This window comes from Elephas maximus, chromosome 2, assembly GCF_024166365.1.
Source record: "Elephas maximus indicus isolate mEleMax1 chromosome 2, mEleMax1 primary haplotype, whole genome shotgun sequence".
NCBI classification, from domain to species: domain Eukaryota; kingdom Metazoa; phylum Chordata; class Mammalia; order Proboscidea; family Elephantidae; genus Elephas; species Elephas maximus.
In genome coordinates, this window is record NC_064820.1 from 135,368,873 (window position 1) to 135,394,795 (window position 25,923).

Genomic DNA, 25,923 nt, shown 5'->3' on the forward strand with positions numbered 1-25,923 from the left:
AGCAGCTTTCATTGCATAATGGGAAAAGGAACTAAGATGTCACAGAATATGTTCTTTAAGACTGTAAAGAAACTCATGGAAGGGCATGATAATGGGCTGGAAGATGTGTCCAGTGTAGGGGAACGCAGCACTGGAGGTGGCTGAAAAGGGTCAAAGGCAGACCGAGAGACCGTTGTTTTCCGAACCCCATGACGTTAAGTCTATATATTGGCTGTGTAATGAAAAAAAAAGCTTAGGTCATGATACAACCTCTTTTTGGACCATCTCATGAGAATACTGAAGGTCTAATTTACACCACATGTGTGCAAGTATAAGGTTGTGTTTTATATAGGTACATGCTCCAGTTTGGTCTGAGTTGAAAACGCACTCTTTTAAAGACCAGCCACTGTGGCCACAAGTGGGCCCCACCAGAGGTCCTTGTATAACCACCATACCATGCTGCTCTTCTGTATTACCATCCCTGATGGAACAGAATTTAAAATCCATTCTACAAAGGACTTCCTGGAATTTTAATTTGGGAAACAAACATTGTTAAGTAAAAGTCTTATATCCAATAAAATAATTAAACTTGTTTTCTAAACCTCTTCATGTTTAGAGAATGTATTATAGGAAAGTATGTATGCTACCGCATAGAGAGGTCTCTAGTGTGGATCTTGGTAATATTTGGGTAACCCTGAAGAGTGACTCGGCATTGAACAGTCACTGGGGTTCAGACTATCTTTGAAAGTAATCCTGCTGGATAGAGAAGAAGAAAAAAAAGAAAATACATCACTGAGCTGGTAAGAAAGTCAGGAATCTATAGAGGACTTAAACTGAATATAAATAATCCTGATAGAGAAGCAAGCACCAAAGCTGGTTCTGTCTTCCTGGCAGGCTGTGAACCCTTAAACGTTGAGCATACATTTTGGGGGCTGCATAAACATAGGAAATGAAGATAAAACCTAAAGTTTGCTCAAGACGGGTGCTTGGAGGGTAATCTACATGTTAAGCTGGGGCCTGAAAGGGATCTCTAGGGAAAGAGAGAATGAGAAATAAATTCACTGTGAAAAATGGTTCAGAGCTTGGCACTGCAGGGTAAAGGGAGAGGGGACAAACGTCGTTTGAGAACTCAGCTGTAAGCTAACACCTTCACAAGCTTGCCACCTAAATTTATGCTATCTGTGTGGTCTAAAAAAAAAAAAAGCCTCAAACTGACAAGTTAAAGTCCCAGTTGATAGAGTTCCCAAGTGATTGGCAAAGGCCAGTAAAAATTTTTTCTGTGTAAATTCAGCTCAGCTCTGACCATATAAGAATCCCAAAGATAAAGGTCTAAAGAACATGATTACACAGCCAAACATATAAACACCATGATAAAGAAACAAAGCACCATGAGCAACAGCCAGCAAAACAACAGATAACCAACTCAGACCTGTGAAGACATCAGTTATTACAACTATCAGACTCAGAATAAAAAACTGGGCAAGAGGTTGTTGCTGTTGTGGTTAGGTGCCATCAAGTCAGTTCTAACTCATAGAGACTCTATGTACAAGAGAATGAAACGCTGCCCAGTCCTGCGCCATCTTCACAATTATTGCTATGTTTGAGCCCACTGTTGCAGCCACTGTGTTAATCTATCTTGTTCAAGGGCTTCCTCTTTCTCGCTGACCCTCTATTTTACTAAGCATGATGTCCTTCCCCAGATACTGTTCCCTCCTGATAACATGCCCAAAGTACATGAGATGAAGTCTTGCCATCCTTGCTTCTAAGGAGGAAAAGGTAGAATTCAAAAATATAATACCTGAGAATTGAAAGGCGCCTACATACAGATTCAGGAAGCAAGGAAAAAAAAAAATTGAAAGACATTAAAGATCAAAATAAGATCCTAAAGAATCAAAAAGTGAGAAATGATAGATTACTTTCAAAAAGAAGAAAACTAAGACCAACAAGACAAACCAGAAACGTACAGAATCATATTTTCACTGCATTATGATGGCCAGCAAAATTATCTTTGAGAACATAGTTAAAATAAATCTGAGAGAGTTTACCATCAACAGACACTCAGACTGTAAGAAATTCTAAAGGATAGAATTCAAGCAGAAGGAGAAATGATTCCAAGCAGGAATTCAGAAATGCAAGAAGGAATTTTGAGCACAATGATAAATAAATACATGGTTACAGTTAAACATTAACTGTATAAAACAGTAATAACGTCTAATTTGTGGTGTTACGAAAAATAAGATACAAGTCAAATACAGGATATAAACAGCATATATCTTGGGAGTACGATGATTATAGTTAAAACATTCTAAGGTCCTTGCAGTGTTCTTGAGAAAAGAGAAGATAATAGATAATCACCAAAAGAACAGATATAAACTAACAGGCGAAACAAAGAAAGAGGAAAAAAAAATCTGTCACAATTCAAAAGCAGGCAAGGAAAAAAAAACAAAACTCACAGAGAAAGACGAACTTATAGAAAGCATGGTGTCCCTTGGTGGCACAAATGATTAACATGCTTGGCTGCTAACTGAAAGGTTACTAGTTCGGGTCTACCCAGAGGTACCTTGGTGGAAAGGTCTGGTAATCTCCTTCCAAAAAATCAGGCATTGAAAACTCTACAGAGCACAGTTTTATTCTGAAACATGTGGAGTCACCATGAGTCAGAACCAGCTCGATGGCAACTGGTTTATAGAAAGCACATAGTCCTGGAAAGGTTATGCATCTTTTTACCTCTGGTGTACTGAAATTTCTCTGGGTGTGTTTAGGCATTATAGGGCTTCTGTTATTCTCTGTGCCCTGCCTTCACAGCACCCTTGCTACCTGAAGGCTCATTTCCTTCAATTCCCTTCCCTACTTTTTTTTTTCCCCCTCTTCTTTCCTTCTGGGGCTCCAGAAATAAGTAGGACATTAGAACTGGATTGGTCCTCTACATCTCTTGTATTTTGTTTGGGTTTTTGTATCTGTACTTCATTGGACAGTTTCCCAACTAAAGAGAGCACCCACTGAACATTTTCAACTGCATAATAACAATTTAATTCTGAAAGCTCTTGTGTGTTCTCAGATTATTCCTTTTACATGGCATCTGTTATGGATTAAACTGTGTCTCCCAAAAATGTGTATCAACTTGGCTAGGCCATGATTCTCAGTATTGTGTGGCTGTGATCTGATGCGGTTTTCTTATGTGTTGTAAATCCTAATCTCTGCTGTGGTTAATGAGGCAAGATTAAGTTACGTTAAAGAGGATTAGGGTAGGATGTGATACCTCTAATCTGGTCATAGCCTTCATCTCATGTTTCCCTGGGTTGTGGCCTGCATCACCCTTTATCTTACAGGAGAGAAAAGCAAGCAGGGAGAAGGGACCTCATACCACCAAGGCGGTGCCAGGAGTGAGCACGTTTTTGGGACCCAAGGTCCCTGCACTGAGAAGCTCCTAGACCTGGAGGAGACCGATGACAAGAAGCTTCTCCCACAGCTGACAAAGAGAAAAAGCCTTCCCCTGGAGCTGGTATCTAATTTCGGATTTCTAGCCTTCTAGACTGTGAGAGAATAAATTCCTGTTTGTTAAAGCCATCCACTTGTGGTATTCCTGTTATAGCAGCACTAGATAACTAAGACAGCATCTTATTGTAATCTTTTAGATGCAATACCTTTAAGAAGCTCTCTGAATTTATTAAACCAGTTTTTAAGGTAAACTTAGTGTCCTAAATTATCTATTTACTAAAGAGTCAGTATTATAATGCATCTTGCCTTTTTATTCATGCTGCTTGTTTTTTTTTTTTTCCCCCCCAAATGCTTATTGATCCTTGGTTATCAGATCATAGTGAACAAAGTGGCCGGGCAGCTTCTGTGGATTTCCTTTGTCGGTAGGAGCGCTCGCCACAGGGCCTCTTCCCTGAGCGGGAATACAGTGTGCCTGCAGCATGTGCTCTGGTAGGTTTTTCCTTGAGTCAGTTGGTGGGGAGGGAACTGTGAAGGTGGGAGCCCTAATAGTCACATCAGAAGCCTTAGCCCCTTCCAGCCATTCTGCTGAATTTTTTACCAAACAAACTTTTTAGAAAGAGAAGACTTTACGAGACTTTTTACGAGGAAAGCTCTTAAGAAAAAAAGTCTTAAAAAAAAAAAAAATTGCCTGGTGGTAAACATAAAGCAGGCCATTCTGTACAGAAAAAAAGAAGGTTGCATGGGGACTTGTTTTCAGCCCACTGCTCAGCCTGTCCTCTGCCTCACGGGCCAACTCTGAGTCCAGAAGACCACCTGCATTACGGGGCAGGCTAAGCACCAATTTCCACCATAGACTCTCACGGTTGCGTCTGGGCTGCAGCTCTTTGCTCTCTGTTGCATTCACTCATACATTCCTAGCACATTCCATCTCCCAGAAAGTTGTTAAAATTATTCTTCCTTTGATGACCCCCTCTCTTCCCTCTCCATCCACTGCTTAACAGTTGCGGGTTTATTTCTTCTTGAGTTTCTACACTCTTATTTCAGTGGGGTCTCAGAAGAGAGTAGTCTCAAACTAGGAGACAAAACTACTATATAAAGAGTGTTCAAAAAACTAGAATAGACAAATTTCTAGAAATACACTACCTACCTAAACTACCATAAATGGAGGTAGAAAATCTAAATAGGCCCAGAACAAAAGAAGAAATTGAAAAAAACAAACAGCAAAAAAAAGCTTCAGCCCAGATGGCTTTACTGGATAATTCTACCAAATATTCAGAGAATAGATGACACCAATTTTACTCAAACTATTCCACTACACAGTAAAAGAAGGAATACTCCCTGATTCATTCTATGAAGCCAGTATAACCCTGATACCAAAGCTAGGCAAAGATACCACAAAAAAAAAAAAAAAAAAGGAAGAAAATTACAGACCAATATCCCTCATAAACACATTGTTGCTGTATTTTTTATTCCACTACACAGTAAAAGAAGGAATACTCCCTGATTCATTCTATGAAGCCAGTATAACCCTGATACCAAAGCTAGGCAAAGATACCACAAAAAAAAAAAAAAAAAAGGAAGAAAATTACAGACCAATATCCCTCATAAACACATTGTTGCTGTTATTAGGTGCCCTCAAGTCAATTCTTCCTCATAGAGACCCTATGTACAACAGAACGCAACACCACCCGGTCCTGAGCCACAATCGTTGCTGTGCTTGAGCTCATTGTTGCAGCCACTGAGCTCATTGTTGCAGCCACTGTGTCAATCCATCTCGTTAAAGGTCTTTCTCTCTTCTGCCGATCCTCCACTTTACCAAGCATGATGTCCTTCTACAGGGACTAGTCCCTCCTGATATCACATCCAAAGTATGTGAGATGAAGTCTTATCACCCTCGCTTCTAAGGAGCATTCTGGCTAGACTTCTTCCAAGCCGGACTTGTTCATCCTTCTGGCAGTCCAGGGTATATTCAATATTCTTTGCCAACACTATAATTCAAAGGCATAAATTCTTCTTTGGTCTTCCTCATTCACTGTCCAGCTTTAGCATGCATACGAAGTGACTGAAAACACCACGTCTTGGGTCAGGTGCACCTTAGTCCTCAAGGTATATCTTTGCTTTTTAACACTTTAAAGAGATCTTTTGTAGCAGATTTGCCCGATGGAGTAATACAATGTTTAATTTCTTGACTGCTGCTTTCATGGGCATTGATTGTAGATCCAAGTAAAATGAAATCCTTGACAACTTCAATATTTTCTCCATTTGTCACGATGTTGCTCATTGGTCCAGTTGTGAGGATTTTTGTTTTATGTTGAGGTGTAACCCATACTGACAGCTGTAGTCTTTGATCTTCACCAGTTAGTGCCTTAAGTCTTCTCCACTTTCAGCAAGCAAGGTTGTGTCATCTGCATATCACAGGTTACTAATGAGTCTTCCTCCAATCCTGACACCATGTTCTTCATATAGTCCAGCTTCTCGGATTATTTGCTCAGCATACAGTAAGTATGGTGAAAGGATACAACCCTGAGGCACACCTTTCCTGACTTTAAACCACACATATCTCTTTGTTCTGTTCAAATGACTGCCTCTTGGTCTATGTACAGATTCCTCATGAACACAGTGTTAAGCACTCTAGAATTCCCATTCTTCAAAATATTACTCATAATTTGTTATGATCTACACAGTGGAAAGATTTTGCATAGTCAATAAAACACAGGTAAACATCTTTCTGGTATTCTTTGCTTTCAGCCAAGATCTATTTGCCATCAACAATGATATCCTTCGTTCCATGTTCTCTTCTGAATTTAGCTTGAAATTCTGGCAGCTCCCTGTGGATGTACTGCTGCAACCGCTTTTGAATTATCTTCAGCAGAATTTTACTTGCATATGATATTCATGATATCCTTCAATAATTTCACATTCTGTTGGATCACTTTTCTTTGGAATGGGCACAAATATGGATCTCTTCTAGTCGGTTAGCCAGAAAGCTGTCCTCCAAATTTCTTGGCATAGATGAGTAAGCACCTCCAAGCACTGCATTCATTTGTTGAAATATCTCAGTGGTATTCCATCAATTCCTGGAGTCTTGTTTCCATCAACACCTTTAGTAGCATGGACTTCTTCCTTCAATACCATCAGTTCTTGATCATACACTACCTCCTAAAATGGTTGAAAGTCAACCAATTATTTTTGGTACAGTGACTCTGTATATTCCTTCCATCTTCTTTTGATGATTCACTGCATCGTTCAATAATTTGCCCATAGAATCGTTCAATATTGCAACTGAAGGCCTGAATTTTTTCTTCAGTTCTTTCAGCTTGAGAAATGCTGAGCATGTTCTTCTCTTTTGGTTTTCTAACTCCAGATCTTTGCACATTTTATTACAATACCTTGTCTTCTTGAGCCACTCTTTGAAATCTTGTGTTCAGCTATTTTACTGATTTTTTCCATTCACTTTAGCTACTCTACGTCCAGCAAATCTCAGAGTCTCTTCTGACATCCATTCAGTCTTTTCTTTCTTTCCTGTCTTTTTAAGCCATTACCAAAAAAACCAAACTTGTTGCCATCGAGTCAATTTTGACTCATAATGACCCTAGACAACAGAGTAGAACTGCCGCATAGAGTTTCCAAGGAGCACCTGGTAGATTTGAACTGCTGGCTTTTTGGTTAGCAGCCATAGCTCTTAACCACTACACCACCAGGGTTTCCTACGCCACAAGGCTTAAGCCATTACCCAAAAAACTCAAGGTTTTTTTACGCCAGTAGAGAGATGCAAATCAAAGCTATAATGAGATGCCACCTCATCCCTTTGAAAATGGCACTAATCAAAAGAACAGAAGACAAATGCTGGCAAGATTGTAGGGAGACTGAAACTCTTATACACTAGCTGGTGAGATTGTAAAATGGTACAACCACTATGGAAAACAGTACGGCGTTTCCTCAAAAAGCTAGAAATAGAAATGCCTTATGATCCAGCAATCCCACTTCTACATATATATCCTAGAAATATAAGAGTGGTGACATGAATAGATACATGCACACCCATGGTCACTGCAGCATTATGCACAATAGCAAAAAGATGGGAACAACCTATGTGCCCAACAATGGATGAATGGATAAAAAAATTGTGGTACATACATAAAATGGAATACTACACAACGATAAAAAATAATGATGAGTCTGTGAAACATGTCATGGATGAATCTGAAGGACATTATGATGAGTAAAATAAGTCAAACAGAAAAAGGCAAATATTGCATGACACCACTTCTGTAAAAAGTCAAGAATAGGTATACACACAGAAAGCAACGTTCTTTGACAGTTACCAGGGGTGGGAGGGAGAATCACTGACTAGACTATAGGCCTGTGTTAATTCTGGTAATGGGAAAGTCAATACAAAATATGGGGGAAGTCAGCACAACCTGACCAAGGTAAATGAAGACACAGAGAGGTACATAAGAATAAAAGACAAGCTATGGTAAATGCAGTAACACACCATTTTGCAACAACAGTAATAACAAGCAAAAAATATGTGAACGGTTGCATAAGTAGATATGTATGCTATATGCGTGTAGGAAGGCATGTATATATATACATAGGCATATTTGTGGGCATATGTGTATATACATGTTTGTATGGGCTGCATATACATTCAATAAAGCTTATAGGCGGCACAGTTTTGGATACTTCCTAAAAAAAACCCAGTGCCATCGAGTCGATTCCGACTCCTAGGACACTTCCTAGACATATTCAGATACCTCATGGGATTGATTTACTGGGTTTGAAGGCTCAAGGCCCTAGTCTCATGGGACAGGTAGGTCAATTGGCATAACTTAATTCATAAAGATATTATTCTATGTCCTAGTTTGGTGAGTAGCATCTGGGGTCTTAAAAGCTTGCAAGTGGCCATCTAAGATACAACTACTGGTCTATTCCCTCCTGGAGCAAAGAAGAGTGAAGGAAACCAAAGAGTCCAGGGAGAAATTGGTCCACAGGACTAATGGCCCACATGAATCACAGCCTCTTCTAGCCTGAGACCAAAAGAACTAGATGGTGCCTGGCTACCCCTACTGACCATTCTGACCAGGGACACAACAGAAGGTCCTGGTTAGACTGTGAGAAAAATGTAGAATGAAACTCAAATTCATAAAAAAGATCACACTTACTGGACTGATAAAGACTAGAGGAACCCCTGAGGCTACTGCCCTGAGATAACCTTTTAAGCTGGAACTGATACAATTGGTGTTATAAACAATAACACCAGTGAGGAATGTGCTCCTTTAAACAATCAACTATACGAGACCACATGGTCAACATTTACCCAAAAGCAAATTGAGAAGACAAGGAGGGGCAGGGAAATTGGATGGATGGAAATGGGGCATGTGGGATGAAAATGGTGAGAGTGCTGACATATTACAGGGACTGTAACCAATGTCACAAAATAATGTAAGAATTGTTGACTGGGAATCTAATTTGCTGTCTAAACTTTCACCTAAAATAAATATTTTTTTTAAAAGAATATTCATTAGGGAGCAGTGAGTTTATGTTAATGAGGAAGAAACAATTCGGAAAAGGAGAGTGAAAATGGTTGCCCAGCTTGACAAATGTAGTCAGTGTCACTGAATTGTACATGTGGAAATCGTTTGTTTTGTATATTTTCAGCAAAAAAAAAAAAACTATTAAAAAAAGAAAAAAGAGTGTTCGATGGTCAAATCAGTTAAGGAAACCCCAATTAATTCTATTCTTAAGATTTTTGCTTCTTCTCTGAAGCTGGTAAACACTATGAGATGCTAAAGTCACTGATGTTCTAGCTCATAATTTCACGATAACAAAAGATTAAAACTTGTAAAAATAAATTGAATTAATGGGTAATTATAATTTTATACTTTTAAAATAAAAATGAAGGGAAGGAATACCTCATGACTTTAAATCAAAAGTCAAGTATACCCATAATGTTAAGTTTTATAGAATCTTTATCTGTCTGCTAAGCAGCCTTGAATTCTAGTCTTAGCAATGTCCCTACCTTTTCATGACCTTAGGCAATTCATCCAGATTCTCTGAACATCAATCATCATTTTCTGCATTGGGCATTTGCTGGTTGACCTCAACCCCCCTTCTCAAGAACTGTCCCTCTCTTTTCTTTTAGCAGGAGTCCCTGGGTAGTGAAAATAGTTAACGCACTTAACTGCGTTGGCAGTTTGAATCCACCCAGAGGCACCTCAGAATGGCCTGGGGCTGCACTTTGAAAAAATTAGCCATTGGAAACCTTATGGGCACAGTTTTTTCTGACATACATAGGGTCACCATGAGTTGGAACTGACTCCATAGCAACTAGTTTTTTCTTCTAGCAAAAGAGTACCCTAATTATTCTTTAGGGAAATCATCCCTTCCTCATCCTCAGCTTCAGGAGTACATCTAAATTGGTTTAAGTCAGTTAGGCATCCCTGGCCACAGTGACAGTTCAGAGGTTGGCATATAAGCATACATGAGCCAATGAGACAAGGGAAATGTCCATCTGGACTTCTGGGGAAAGAGCTTTCTCTTTCTTTGGCAATATCTACCGGGAAAGACCCTAGTCTTCTCCTGGTCTCTGGCATATATGGTATAAGGAAGTAAGGTGTGGAACTGCGATAGCCCTTTAGTTATCAATAAGGAGGAGGGGGCGCTCTAGTGGCACAGTGGTTAAAAACTAGGCTGCTAACCAAAAGGTCGGCAGTTTGAATCTACCAGCTACTCCAAGGAAACCCTATGGGGCAGTTCTAAACTATGGGGTTGCTATGAGTAGGAATCAACTCGACAGCAATGGGATTTTTTTTAAGAGGGAGGGTGGAGGCAGATGAAGCTCACACCATAGAAGGCAGGGAAGGGAGACTGATAAACTATATACAGTCACTTAATCTGGACCATAGTTCAAGGCTTCTCTGAAGCCAGAGTCTTAAACACCACAGGTGCTTTGTGAAGGCTTATCACCAAGCAAAAAAATGTATTCATATATATATAACATTTACTGTTACATTAATATCAAATATTAACTTACTTTTATCTTCAAGTTAACAGCATCTCCAAAAGTTGATAAATTGCCCGTGTATGTAATTTGGAAAACTAAGAAAGTCTTTATTTGGCACAGACCTTTTGTTGGAATGAAACCAATTAATTCACGTAGAAAGACCTTGCTCTAATTGATTAAACATCAAGTTTTCCTAGGGTGCGTTATTTAAGGGGAAGGAGATAAGAAGACATGAAGAATAACAGTTACTTGATCTCCTATTCAATAAATAGATGATACCAGAAAATGAAAATAAGATTCACTGTTGATCAGGTAGGTCCCTTAGTGGTACAAACAGTTTACACTTGACTGTTAACTTAAAGGTTGGTGGTTTGAACCAACCCAGTGGCTCCTCAGAAGGAAATCCTGGAGATCTGCTTCCATCAAGATTCCAGCCGAGAAACCTCTATGGAGCAGTTCTACTCTATAACATAACACATGGTGTCGCCATAAGTCAGAAATGACTTGACTGCAACGGGTTTGGTTTTTGGGGTTTTGGTACATCAGGTAGACTGCCATGCCTCAAGTTAGTGAAGTGCCCAATGTAACTTTTAACCCTCCCTTGGTTAATTCTAGACTTTGATTCTAAGATACTATACACACTTAGACATTTAATTGATGTTTCTTTTAGAATTTGCTTCTAACCTAGTAATCTGGAAATTTAAGTAGAAAAGTGATAATGGTTCAGAAATATACTTTAAAAATAAAAACACACTTATGGTGCCTTCACACTGCTTTTCTTTTTTTTAACCCCCAGGCAAGTAATCCTCAACGATGCTAGCTGTAGTTGCTCTAGGCTGACAGAAGTTTCTGAAGGTGAATTCAATGATTAAAATCTACCCACAATGCTGCAAGATATTATTCATACTGTAGAAATTCCCCGCTACTTTATGTGGTATGCTTGATTTTTTCTTTAAGATCTGAAATTTCTATTAAAAAATAGTGGCTTGTTGAAATAAAATGTAAAATATTTTTAAGATTCCTATACTAAAAAAAAAAAAAATTTACACTAAAAGATCCCTTAATCCTTTCTCCACCAAAACCAGAAAGATTTAAATTGAATAGTGACACTAAAATATAAAAGGAGGATAATATTTATAAATACTATTGTGAAGATTAACATGAATGTTATTATTTCCAAATTGAAGAAATAGCCAAATAAATAATAAATGCGGTCTTTCTTTGCCTCTCATTTTCAAATCACTGGTGACCAGGCAAAGGGATGAAAAAGAATTTAAAAAGTACACGATGTCAAGATATGTTGTACTTTCTTAGTTTACAATCTCAGATTGGACAAAATTAATCTTGAGAATAGGTGATTGGATTTTTTTATATTTTTAAGTTAGTCTCTCAAATATGACACTCAATTTGAGTGTCATTACAAACTATCTGCCAGAGGACTCACACACCAAAACAGAAGCATGCTCATAGTTTGTCACAGGATTCTGAGTATTCAAGTTATGGATTAAAAAAGCTACTATCTATCTGTATCTAGAAAGCTGGGGGTAACACTCAATTACACTGTAATAGTTAACTATTATAATAAAATCTTTTCCTTTACCTATTGCATATCCTTTTGTAAAGTTACATGTCAAGGCTGAAAATTTTCCCCCAACTTAGAAAATCCACAACAGGTAATGAAAAGAGCCACACTGGGGGTTAGGACACTAAAGTGCTGGTCCTGGTTCTTTATTTAATATACTCTGGAAAGCCAGGCAAGTCTCATAACCCCGCTGGGCCTCGGTTTCTCCAGCTGTAAGATAAAATAGCAGTGTGGGCCATCCTAAGAAATTTGCACTCACTCATCATCCAAAATGTACTAGTTGCCTCTTGGACAAGAGGAAGAGTTGTTTTCTCTGGCCATCTCAAGAGCTAATCTTCCTGTTTTATGGGTGGGTTACTGAGGCCAGAGGGATGGTCATGAACATAACTCAGGCAAGAGGTAAGCTGGACTAGACAACATCTAGGTTCTCTGCGAGCTTAAGATTCTATGAATACTCTCCTAGGTTCATGGGCCAAAAGTGGAGCTATCCCACGTGGCTAACGTGGGGATGGGTCAGCTGCAGGATGTTGCGTGCTGAGAAGTGGGAGTGATCCCCACTTACTGGGGTTCAGACTGGTCCCGAAGGTAAGTAGGATTCTACCTGGAGCTAGAAAGGCAAACAAAGGCTAAAAGAAGGAGCGGCAATACCGTGGTATTTCTAAAAGGACTTAAACACCAAAAGTGATCAAGAAATGGCACGTAGGCCAGGGTTTTTATTTCATTTGGGAATTTATAAATTATTCACACTCATCTTTTCAACTTATGTCCAGCTCCCATTGCCTGAAAATAGAATCAAGTGGGGAAAAAAAAGGAGAAGAGAAGCTCCCTTGAACTCCTTGGGGGAACTAAGTGACAACAAATTGAACATTAAATGCACAACAGGAAGCAAGCCCTCTCAATCCTTAGACCACATCTTTCAAGCCCTATTGCTGAGAATAAAAAATTCTAAGCTCAATTTGAGTGTCACTGTAAACTCCTCTCTGTGCCAGAGATGATTTTATCCACATTATTTATATCCAATGTACAAACACTTAAAATGTTTACACTGAGTAGTAATGGAAGCCATGTGTCAAAAACAGTGGGGGGCGGGGGGAGTAAAGCTTTCTTCAAAACTGAAGCTTGAAGATACATAATATCTGTGGAAAATCTGGCTTACAAATAAGAATGCACTGTTTACCATTTAATTATAGAGAACTTGGTGCTTTTATCCTTTGCATACAGTTTCTAAAGTCTCAATTTTTAATTTTAATTTTTTTAATTTTCTCTGCAGCGTTGCCCAAAGCTATGGAAGCCTTCACATCAGAGTTTCAAGGAACAAGGTCACACACATTCCTGTGATTTTTGATTCCCATTTCCTTGCAGCTCCCACCCCAGGGAGAGGGAGTAGAGGATCCTCCCACCCTGCCCAAAACAGAAGAGCAAAAACAGTAGAGAGAGCCCTCCTCCTACCACAGACACTCTCAGAGCCCTCCAGCATGCTGGTTTTCATACTGAACATTTGTGAAGACCCAAAGCCAGGAACAGACTCTTGGCATCTTTCTACTGGGAGAGTCCTTTGAATTTATCACTAAGTATAAGTCAATTTTTTTTTTTTTAATAAGTCAGGCAGACAGCCTTCTCTTAGCTTCTAAGAACTAGGGATTTGAGAACAAACCCCAGAAAACCAGTGTAGAGGAAATAGTATATTGGCTTCATATAGTCCACAGTTTCCCTCCTAAACAGAATCCACACTAGGGTTAGGGCCTAAAGAGGACATGAAAATATCAAAGGAAGAACACAGTCATCATGGCTGCCTCTTTCTTTGATGTAATGTGTCTTAGATACATAGATCATCATGGTAAGTTTATAGTTCTTCAGTGAAGTCCAGCTCCTCTTTTCTGAGAGCCAAGATCTTCCCTAGTCCCTGGCCATGCTCATGTTAGTCATTCTCATCCTTCAGCCTCTCAGGTGGACTTCAGAAGCACGGGTGTGCTGGCTGAACACATCTTCCCTGACTCTGTTCTTGCCTGGCATAGTGCTCTTTGAGTTTCATGATGACTACGGCTACATTAAACAGTCACCTTGATACCTCTACAACCTTCTAGTTCCAAACTCAGAGAAGCTGATATTGTTCCACCCTTTCCTTTTGCTTTTCCTGTTTCTTGGCAAAGAGAGGGTCTTTTACTTAGAGATAGTTCTGCTTGCTCCTCTCAGTTGCAGGAAACAACACCCTGATGCATGTTTTTAATATGTGTTCTTATTTTAAAAACATACATTCTCATTTTCAAAAAATTCGGTATTTCATCATGGTCAATTTTTGCACACTCATTCTCAATTTGATTCCATAGATGTACTAGCCAAGACGATTGAAAATTCCATTTCTCTCAGGTCCCCTCACTCACACACCTAGAAACTGGGATTGCTATGAGGAAGCAACAAATACTTCAGCAGAAAAAAAGGTAACTTGTAGAGCTGAATAAAAAAAAGACAGAACTTCTCTCTGTCAGTTTCTACCTTTATACTAAATTTTCACTTCCCTGATTCACATAAACAATTTTAAACTAAAATTAATTAAAGCTAAAAGAACCTAATTAAACTTAAGTTAATTAAAGCTAAAAAAACGAACAAACAATGTATTCAGAATTTTTAAATTCCTTCACTTTACGCTACAATGTTCGGATGCTTGATATATTTTCCACCACTTCTGAAAGTTCTGAGAAAAAATATTGAGACATAAGATTATTTGAACTATATTACATAAGGATCTAAATTCATCTTACCTGTAAATATGTTTCCAAACCTTGTCGTCGCTGTTCCAAGACTTTTGGGACCCAGTTTCTAACATGTTTAGAAGGGATTTCTGGAGTTTTTATACATTTCTTAAGCTATAAATATAAAAACACAGAAAATTTCTCTTAAATATAAAGATATTGTTTAGGGAAAAAAGCCAATAAAAGAAAGTGCTATCTCCAAAACTAAGATAGAGGAAATGTAATAATACTGAAATTTTGTTCAAAAATACTTTAATATTGTCCCAAATGTTCAGGTTTCAGGGAAAGGGTTTTGTATTTTTGGTAGTTGTTGTTATTATTGTAGATCAACAGATATTCGAGATTGGAATTATTTAATTCAGTTACTTTTTTTTGAAGAAGTTAAAGTCCAGTGGATGAACTATAAAGAAAGAAAAGCAATTTATAATTTCTTAAATCAATCAATGTAATGAAATTCTGCTTGGAAAAGTACTTTTCTGATTAAAAGTCTTTCTACATAAACTTTTCATAAAAAAGCAAAACAAAATTCAATTGTTTATAACCATCGTCCTTGGAAATGCCATATGAATCAGATCACACCATCTAGAGAGCGTCTTCAAAGTTCTATGATAGAATAAACTGAAAAACAGAGGAGCTGATCTTTTCCAACATTCCTAAAAATCGGTTTAAAATATGTTCATGAAAACTGAATGATGGTTCTCAGATAAGCATTTCTGGGCAGCAGTTTCAAGGGATAATATAAATAAAGAAAAATTCTAAGAGAGGTTGAGTTAGAGCCACCTGTGCTTGGCATATTAATGGTCCTGAAAGATGACCATGTCCTGTGAATACGTTACCTTATATGACAAAAGGGGAAACCCTGGTGGCATAGTGGTTAAGTGCTACGGCTGCTAACCAAAGGGTCAGCAGTTCGAATCCGCCAGGCACTCCATGGAAACTCTATGGCGCAGTTCTACTCTGTCCTATAGGGTTGCTATGAGTTGGAATCGACTCGACGGCACTGGGTTTGGTTTAATTTATGACAAAAAGGACTGAAAGATGACCACATAAACCTGTGAATATGTTACCTTATATGACAAAAGCAACTTTGTAGATGTGATTAAGGATCTTGAGATGGGGGATTATTCTTGAATGTAATGTAATCAATATGCACATAGTACTGACAGCCACGGAACTAGATGACACTGGGAGTTAGGTACAGATGGAAAAATGGGATCTGGTAAGCAGAATTTTAAGATGTCCCCCAAGATTCCTGCCCCCTGGTGTACATTACATGCTCTGTATAATTCCCTTGACTGTGGATCTGACCTGTGAACATGTTGGGATAGTTATTCCCATGATTATGTTATACTACAAAAGACTCCATCATAACCAACTGCTGGCTTTGAAGAAGTAAGCTACCATGTTGTGAGAGGGCTACACTGCTAGGACCTGAGGATAGCCTCTAGGTGCTGAGGGCTACCCCTGGCCTAGAGCCAGTAAGAAAACAGGGACCTCAGTCCTGTAACTGCAAGGGATTGAATTCTGCCTGAATGAGCTTAGAAGAAGACCCCAATCCTCCTTTGAGATCACAGTCTGGGTCAACACCTTGATTTCAGCATGCTGAGACCTGAGCAGAGAGCCCAGTTAACTCATGCCCAGACTCCTGATCCAAGGAAACTGTGAGAAAATAAATTTGTATTGTTTTAAGCCACAAAATTTGTGGTAATTTGTTACACAGCAATAGAAAATGAATACAAGGGCCAAGGTCTGAGCCATCCAACTCTGAGAGGCAGGAAAGAGGAGCAGGGCACTCAGTGAGGTACAGTAAAACAGTAAGTACAGTTACGAAAGTATTTCAAGAGAGGGCACATGATCAGCTCACATCAAATGCTGCTAGGAAGTAAAACATGCCGAGAAGGGAGGGAATGGGAAGCCAGAAAGTAGCGGCTCTTTGTTTAAGGAGTTATACTAAGAGAAGAAAAGCAATGTGGTGAACATGGAGGCAAGTACGGGGCGGGAGAGTTTTATTTTTCTTAACGGGAAATATTATATGTTCATTTACTGATGAAAATAATCCAATACTGAGGGGGAAACTGATAATGCAAGAGAGAGGTGGAGTTTATGATTGCCTCTAAGGGCACAGATGCATCTCTATACTATCTGAGGTATTTCTCAAATAAGAACAAGGACAAGCTGCTCAATTATTCTGTTGGTAATATGCTTATTTTCAGCTTAATCATAAAAAAACTTCCTCTAAAATATTACATCACAACAGTTTTTATATTTCAGAATAGAAAATCAACTCTATTCTCTCCTTTTTTTTTTTTTTAATCTTCAAGATACAGCAGTGAAAACATTTTTCCTTTTTAGTTATGTCAAGAGCACTGAGGAAGCCAATCATCATAGCTGCTGGGATCCATGACAGCACTTGTAGGTGAGTAATGGGTTGCTTTAGATGAGGAGAGACAAATCTGAGACAATATGTTTCCAGTAGGGCTCAGCTGCTTAGAAGATAAATACTCCTCTGCCATCTCCTCCGATGATTAAGTATCTTGGCCACGCTGCATCTGGCCAAATGGCCTTTCTGATCTCACTGATAGATCCCAGATTCCACGATACCCAAAAGCACAATCTCCTTTCCTGGTGTGACCACTCCCTTTTCCTTTTTTATACTCTTAGAAGAGTTTACACAGTACTTCCTCCGTACAGAGCTGGTACTGTATATGCTGGTTATGGCAACCATTTTCCACAGAAAGGACTGTTTCCTCAGCACATGCTTGAAAAGAATGAAAATCAAAATAAAGAAATTAAAGAAATAAGTGGAGGCACATTTGGGGTAAAACCTACTCTTCTACACCCCATGCTATCATCCCTACTCCCTCAGGGTCTCCTTTAGAGATAATATTTCAGGTGCTGTACTCTTGGTTTGACCTCAGAGAGCAGTTTTTTGGGTCTTCTGAAATGTGTACTTCATTAAATCAAATAAAAGATAATACAATATTTTACTTAAGCCAAAAGCTGGTAATAACAAAAATGAGAATAGTTAATTTTAAAAAAACCAGCACCATATTTTACTGAAACGTTTATGAACACAGAGGGTGGGTTGGACCTGACTGCAGACAGCTGTCAAGGCACGTAAAATGTGCTCAGCAGTGCGCAATGCAGGGAAGGTTTCTCTCTCCATACACATGACTTGGTGTCTCTAGAGGTAAAGCTGATTTTAAGGATCACCGTTTAAAATGGTAAATTATTTGGCATAGTGAGGTATGAACATACGAACTGGGGACAGGGAGGAACATTTACGAACTTCAAGCTGACCCATAAACATGGCACCCCGTGACTTTTTTTTTTTTTTTAAGGATACTATGCCAGGAAAACCTGGTGCCACAGTGGTGAAGAGCTACGGCTGCGAAATAAAACACTGGCAGTTCGAATTCACCAGGTGTTCCTTGAAAACCCTATGGGTCATTTCTATTCTGTCTTATAGGGTTGCGATGAGTTAGAATCAACTCAACAGCAATGGGTTTGTTTTTTGTGCTTTGTTTATAATAAGAGTGAACAAAGAAAAAGTGTGGGGTTTTGTTTTTATTTCATTATTGCGGTGTTTTTGTTTTTGGTTTGTTTTGTGTTTCCATCCAGTTCAGACACAATAGGAGCTACAAAGGATTCAGGACAAGTATAACCTGAGTCAAACTTACAGGGAACTTTACAACTCCAAAATAGAAACTGTTCTTCCCAACAGAAAACATTCCTCCCGTAATTCATAAGCATGCATGATGTACTCCAAATATCCCATTTCCAAAATGCTTATTAATCTGTCTAATCTGTGCCTGACACTCTACCAGACAGTATAGAAGATACAACAATAAGACTTGGTCCCCACTTAAAAAAAAAAAAAAAAAACCTTCTAGTTAGACAAAATTTAAAGATAATTAAGTTTGAAATATTAGAAACATCCAAGACAAAATTATGTAGAAATCTCTACTCTACATGGAATGAGAGTTCAGAGAACAGAAATTAGGGAATAAAGCAAGCCCACACAAACCAATAGGCAAAAACAATTGAGAGCCCAGCAGATAAATGGGAAAGCACATAAACAGACAATCAAAAAGAGGGATTAAACTCCTAAACAGCCTTAAGAAGTACCAATTAAAACAAGAAGACAATATAAGCACATATATATGTATATGTGTATATGTGTATATGTGTATATGTGTATATGTGTATATGTGTATATGTGTATATGTGTATATGTGTATATGTGTATATGTGTATATGTGTATATGTATATATGTATATATGTATATATATATATGGAAACCCTGGTGGAGTAGTGGTTAAGTGCTACGGCTGCTACCCAAGAGGTCGGCAGTTCAAATCGGCCAGGCGCTCCTTGGAAACTGTGGGGCAGTTCTACTCTGTCCTATGGGGTCACGATGAGTCGGAACCAACTCAACGGCAGTGGGTTTGGTTTTGGTTTTATATATACATATATACATATAATACTCAAAGCTGATAAATGCAAGAAAAGAAATAAAAATTGTATTAGGATAGTGGAAACATGTATGGGTAACAATGGGTAATTCTCTCCTCCCCCCAAAAAAACTTTCTGTAAAGTTCAAGTTTATAATAAAAAATAATAACAACTTAAGGGGAGAAAAATAATGCATACATAGGTGGGGGAAAGTCTTTTTTTAATTTTTCCAAAAAATAGAATGAAATTCTAAGAAAAGTATAAATGATTAGGATGTTGTTTTCACATTTTAATATCAACAATTATGAAAGTTTGGGAGAAGTAATAATCATGACGGGCTTTCTTCAGGCAACCAGGTAAACAGTTAAAATGGGCAACAGTTTTAGCTTCTGCCACAAAATGAGCTTGGCAATCAATCAGCAGGCATTTTTGTGTGTCTGTGGCACACAGACAGGAGCTATGCATCTATTATGCTAAAGGTACAAAGCACCTGACAACATAGCTACATTTGGTAACACTTTTTTTAGTGAGGAATATAATGCAAAATATAAGGAAAACCAGGGTACTGGTAACAGAGCAAACTGGATATACCATACAAAAACTTTAGAATTTCAAGAAAACTAAATGAAACTATATTAACTGCATTTAAAGGGAAAATATTTTATGTAAAAATATAACATCCAAAGCAAGTCACAAAATTCATACATGGAAATTAAGGGCATCAAAATTGTAACAAAGGATAAGGTTCCAAAACATAGCAGTAGCAGTCAGTAAGCCTTGCGCACTCTGACTAAATTTTTATCCATTTCAATCCTTCTTTACACGTAATGTTATAGCCAAGGGTACAGATTTATGTTTTATTTTTACACCTTACCATTACTTGTATTTAACTGCTTTCTATAGTTACCTTTTGCGCCCAAATCAATTACAACGGGGCAAGAAGAGGAGACTTCTAACAACCACTTACACTCTAGGGTACATAAGATTACATATCAAATCCCAACTAAAACTCTGCTCCACAAGGCTATTTCTATCTCTATGTCCCTATAAACATGTCTCAAATATTTTAAAAAAGGTGCTAAAAAATACACAAATTTGAGAGATTTGAGAATCTTATAACTCTGGTAGGCCTGATTACACAATCATAAAAATAACTAAAACTATTAACAGAATTGCAGAAATTCAGAGAAGAGTGAATCCTAAAAGAGCTAGGAATTTTTCCTGCTCTTGAGTATCTAACAACTGCCTATAATCACTGCAGAGAGGGTCCTCATCTGCTGAAGAAAATAAATTGTAGTAGAGAAGCAGACAGGATGAACATCCGACCCTCCACTCTTAAGAAGCCCCAGCAGCCTCTTGCTCAGGGTGGGCCTAATTGGCAGTCACCCAGCTGTGGCCTCTTGTGGAGTTGGTCCCCGAGTACCTGGAGAGAACAGCTGGGCTGTGTTGGGGTCATGGAGCACTGGGTGCTGACCTGGGAGGTTAGGAAGAAGGCTTTCACATAGACAGGCTGCCAAGTCCAGACCCTGGTCACCAGAGGCGAAGCAGGGGGGTGGAGCTCTGGCTGGAATCTCACTGCAGGGACTTAATTTCGTCAGGTACTCAGCAGAAACCTCTCCAGAATCTACACTTCCTCCCCAAACTCTGGATTCCACAAGAAGGAAGTGAGGCTCAGACCCCAAGACAGTTTCTCTTTGCAGCCCTAGGTTGGAGCTCTTGTTTACCAAGCTTTAGAGCAGTGGCAGGACCTGGGGTGGGGTGGGGGAAGGATATATATTCACCTGTACTGTTTCTTTTGGAAGTAAATTGAGACTAAACAAAATTTTAATTGAAGAATTAGATGTAAATCATCCCCTGCCAGTCTAACAGAAAAGTGTAGAGGTGACTTAACCAAACCCAAACCCACTGCTGTGGAATCAATTCAGCTTCCTTTTAAAAGAAAACAATGTTTACTCAATTCTCCATTCTCCTTACTTACAAATGTAAAACTTAATGAAAAGGAAAACGCTAAAAGAACACTTAATACTGACTATGTACACTATCACATCATTTATGTACTGAAATTTCCCAGAAAATTTAAGAGGACTTTAATCAAATTAGGACAGGCTCTATCTTTCTTAACCTACTGTTATGGATTGAATTGTGTCCCCCCAAAATATGTGTTATAAATCCTAACCTCTGTGCCTGTGGTTATAATCCCATTTGGGAATGGGTTTTCTTTGTTATGTTGATGAGGCAGGATTAGTGTAGGGTGTATCTTAAATCAATCTCTTTTGAGATATAAAAGAGACTAAACAAAAAACCCAGAGAAGGAGAGTTGAGGGAAGACAGATGCCAAGGCACATGAAGACCACCCAAGAGCAGAAGCTCAGAAGAAACAAGAACTTTTCCAGAGCTGGCAGAGAGAAAAAGCCTTCCTGTAGAGCCAGCACTGTGAATTTGATCTTCTAGCTCCTAAACTGTGAGAGAATAAATTTCTGTTTGTTAAAGCCACTGACTTCTGGTATTTGTTATAGCAGCACTAGGTAACTAAGACACCTACTCAACATACTTCGTATCTTTCCATCTTATTTCTCACCTCACAAAGGAAGTAAAAGAACTGAATTATGTCAGACTTCATATATGTATGTAAAAGGAAAAAATGGTAAAATTGCATTGACTCACATGTGGTGATTTTTCTGGGTAACTTTATGAAGTTGTTACGTACCATCGAGTCGGTTCCAACTCACAGTGACCCCATGTACAACAGAACGAAATACTACTGGTCCCGTGTCATCCTCACGATCGTGGCTATGCTTGAGCCCACTGTCGCAGCCACTGGGTCAATCTATCTCATTGAGGGTCTTTTTTTTTCCTGCTGATCTTCTACTTTAACATGATGTCCTTCTCCAGGGACTGCTCCTTCCTGATAAGAAGTCCAAAGTACATGAGACAAAGTCTTGCCATCTTTGCCTCTAAGGAGCATTCTGGCTGTACTTCTTCCAAGACAGATTTGTTTGTTCTGGCAATCCAGTGTACATTCAATATTCTTCGCCAACACCATAATTCAAAGGCATCAATTCTTCTTCGGTCTTCCTTATTCATTGTCCAGCTTTAGCATGCATATGAGGCAATTAAAAATGCCATGGCTTGGGTCAGGCACACCTCAGTCCTCAAAGTGACATGCTTGCTTTTCAACACTTTAAAGAAGCTTTTCGCAGCAGATTTGCCCAACGCAATACATTTCTTGACTGCTGCTCCCATGGGTATTGACTGTGGGTCCAAGCAAAATGAAATCCTTGACAACTTCAGTGTTTTTTCCATGTATGATGATGTTGCTTGTTGTGAGAATTTTTGTTTTCTTTATGTTGAGGTGTAATCCATACTAAAGGCTGTAGTCTTTGACCTTTATCAGTAAGTGCTTTAAGTCCTCATCACTTTCAACAAGCAAGGTTGTGTCATCTGCATATCACAGGTTGTTGATGCACCTTCCTCCAATCCTGATGCTGGATTCCTCTTCATATAGTCCACCTTCTCAGGCTATTATTACCTTGCAAGCCACCACAGTACCACAAACTGACAAACATGGGAAATTTCATGAGGTAGTTCTAGTTAAAGCAGGGGCTAAGCAAAAAAGAGGAAGACCCTTGATGAGACGGACTGACACAGTGGCTGCAATAATGGGCTCAAACATAGCAACAATTGTGAGGACGGCTCAGGACTGGGTAGTGTTTTCTTCTGTTGTTCATGTGGTCTCTATGAGTCAGAACCAACTTGACGGCACCTAACAACAACAATTCTAGTTATTAAGATAATTTCAACATCCCGATAGTAACTTATACCCTACAAAAATTTAAATCATGGTGGAAAATAAAATGCATTCACTCTTCTACTCCTCACTGACCACTTCTCCTGAAATGCTCAGCATTCCTTTTGTATTCCTGTTATTTTTATCTGAGACTATTAATTAAAATGATCCTAGAACTGAAGCATCAGTCTTGTGAAGTCATCCTTTACAATCCAAAAAGAGTCTAAGGGTCTCCTTTTAAATGTTTTTTCCAAACACTCCTTGAATACACGTGTACATGTATATTACCTTTTCCGGGTACGTAAGTTGAGTTTGATAAACTTCTTCCTGCAAATTGATCATTCACCTTTTTTTGTAAAAAACACTAAATATATTTCATAAATCAAACAATAGGACCTAGGCCTTCCTATTCATTCTGAACCAACACCCATTGCTGTACACTGCCAACAGCCCGCAGCCTCACATCTAAGATATGTAAAAGTTCTCAACAGAAAACCTACTTAACCAGAAAGTGCATCTTCAAGAGATGAATTAAAAAAAAACAAAATTTACTTCATGATAAAGAGAAACTATGCTGTTCAAAGAAATGCCAGAGGACCATAGAAGGCAGTCTTAATGTTGTATTAGTTGTCACATAGAGAAAAAGGAAAAAAAAAAAAGGTTACCTTTTTGTGCAAGGCATGGAATTCGCTGTACCTCTTTTCAACGAAATGTTTTCTTCCATTCATTAGCACCTCTATCTTAAACACCTAAGGAAAAATTAAAAAGATTAATTCCACCAGTTCAAAACCCTCAATTGTCTGAGTGGTAAGTTTGTGACCATGATATATTTCATCCCTTTAATTACAGTAGCTGATCTCCCAAAACCCAGAAGGCTCAGGAGACCCTGGCCCAGCAGGACTGATTAATGAGCACTTGAACCAAACACTCATTAACAAAGTACGGTATTCTCAGCAAGCGTGTCTAAAAGTAATGGAAACTTAAACACGTCAAAACACTCCTTAATTTTTTAATCAGAGAATATTCCTCACTTAAAATTAGTACTTTTTTTTTTTTTAATGAATATGATGGTATTAAAATAAAAATGTGACATGACAGACACACTGGTAAAAATCTCAGGCATGGGGGTATCCCATTATGGTAGTATTTCAATGACAGCAGTACTGTCATCTATAAGACAATCCTGCAAACAGTACATTTTAGGTTAATATCTTCCTAATCTTGCACATTTATCTCTAATCTCAGTTGGGCTTATTCTACTGTTTCCAAAACAGGAGAGAAATAGTAAAGGTTCATTTTCCCTGCATGATACAAGTGACAGCTAGCTTGTGCTCCAACCTCCAGAAGGTTGAAAGGGCAGATGAAAAGGCTCTCTGGGTACACTAATTAGTAGGCACTAACATGACATTTTCTTGATTCTTAGGTCAGTGGGTCAAGACTGGGAACAAGGGACGAGAAATATTGTGAAATGCTCATGAAAATACAATGTTAAGGTGAGGTGGGGGGAGGGAGGCTTGGTAGGCGCTAAGACTTCACATTTGACTCTTGTTTTGCTGAGTAAGAGTTTGTAAAACACCTAGATGAAGGAAAGCTGATTTCCTGGTTCTATTTCTCTTCTGAATAAAAGCTGAAGTTGAGGTCATATGATACAAAAGAAATCTGAAGTCATGCTTACTTTAACCCTAAAATTAACTACTTAATTTTAGCATATGAGAGACAAGGTTATACACCTTCATTTAAAATAGATCCCTATGATTCTGTATTTCTACCTTATAAGCAAATATAACTACTTTAGAAAGCTATAATGTCATCAAATAGAAAACATGCCTGCATTTTTGTGCTTTCTGTTGCCATGACTTAATTTAAGAACACCCCTGCTTCCATTAAATAAGTGGTACATTTTTACCAATTTAATCAATATTTATATTTACAACATTTAAAGTTTTTTCAAAAAATTCTCCTAAATAAATCCTTTTCTTCGGTGAATTCGTAAAAGTATTTTCTTCTAAAAGCTTAGGTATATGCTTCAAACTCAGATATATGCACATTATTTTTTAGAAAAAAAATTCTGTTTACTAATTCACCAAAGAATATTCTTCTTCAAAGACTCTGCCAGAAACACAATCAGAAAAACACCTTGAGAAGCACAAACAAGAGAAGCATAGCTTCAACTTGGAGGCTTAGTTAATAGGAAACATAGTACCCTTTTAGTGGCTGGTCCCAGATTTAAATCAGGACAATGTGGTGGCAGTGAAAGAAACTACCATCTGCTGAGCTGTATGGAAAAAATGAATTTATGGTCTGAGTCCAGTTACTTGAGGGTTCGTCACTAAGAACACCACCTTAATTGGCATGTTCACTGCTGAATCCATAGAAGCAGGAGAAGGCTGAAGACTCAGTAAGGTTCAACCTACTGGGTCACCCCTTCAAGTGCCCCCTCTTGAAGGCCACGGATAAGACATATTACACAGCATCTGCCTCATGGAATGTCATCCTATCTATCGACCAGAGAGTTCTGTTACCAAGTTCCACAGTGACTTTTCACAGGCACTAAATAAGCACTAGATTTATTGGGAGGGGCAAGGGTATACATAAGCACACACACACACACACACACACACACACACATACACGCACACACACAAGATTCACTCTTTCTTCTAAGGAAAGATTGTGATTCATTTTACTTCTAATATTTTTATTATGCCACGTAAAAACACACAATATACCAATATTAAGATTGTTTTCTTCTAAATTCTGGGAAAACATCTTGGAAAGAAAGTAAGTTGGTTAATCAGGATTTCCATGGCAAAGCAAAGCAAGAAATGGAGCCAATTCAATAATTCCAATTTTCCAGAATGCCATACCAGGATTTTTTTTTTAAGTCTTTTAGTCTGACTTTTATGACACACTGTCCTGCTACTT

At 38.4% G+C, this 25,923-nt stretch overlaps 1 protein-coding gene across 4 annotated transcripts in view; it reads right to left on the reverse strand.

Moving 5' to 3' along the window:
* SNX24 (sorting nexin 24) overlaps window positions 1-25,923 on the reverse strand; it is a 166,967-nt gene that overhangs the window by 49,082 nt on the left and 91,962 nt on the right. For all 4 annotated transcript variants that reach the window (XM_049873577.1, XM_049873575.1, XM_049873578.1 and 1 more), the window contains 2 exons: window positions 23,664-23,747; window positions 14,765-14,869 (listed from right to left, as the gene is read on the reverse strand). In XM_049873577.1, coding sequence (XP_049729534.1) covers window positions 14,765-14,869; window positions 23,664-23,726 — 168 coding nt within the window. In that variant the 5' untranslated portion in view covers window positions 23,727-23,747. The remainder of the gene's footprint in view (window positions 1-14,764; window positions 14,870-23,663; window positions 23,748-25,923) is intronic.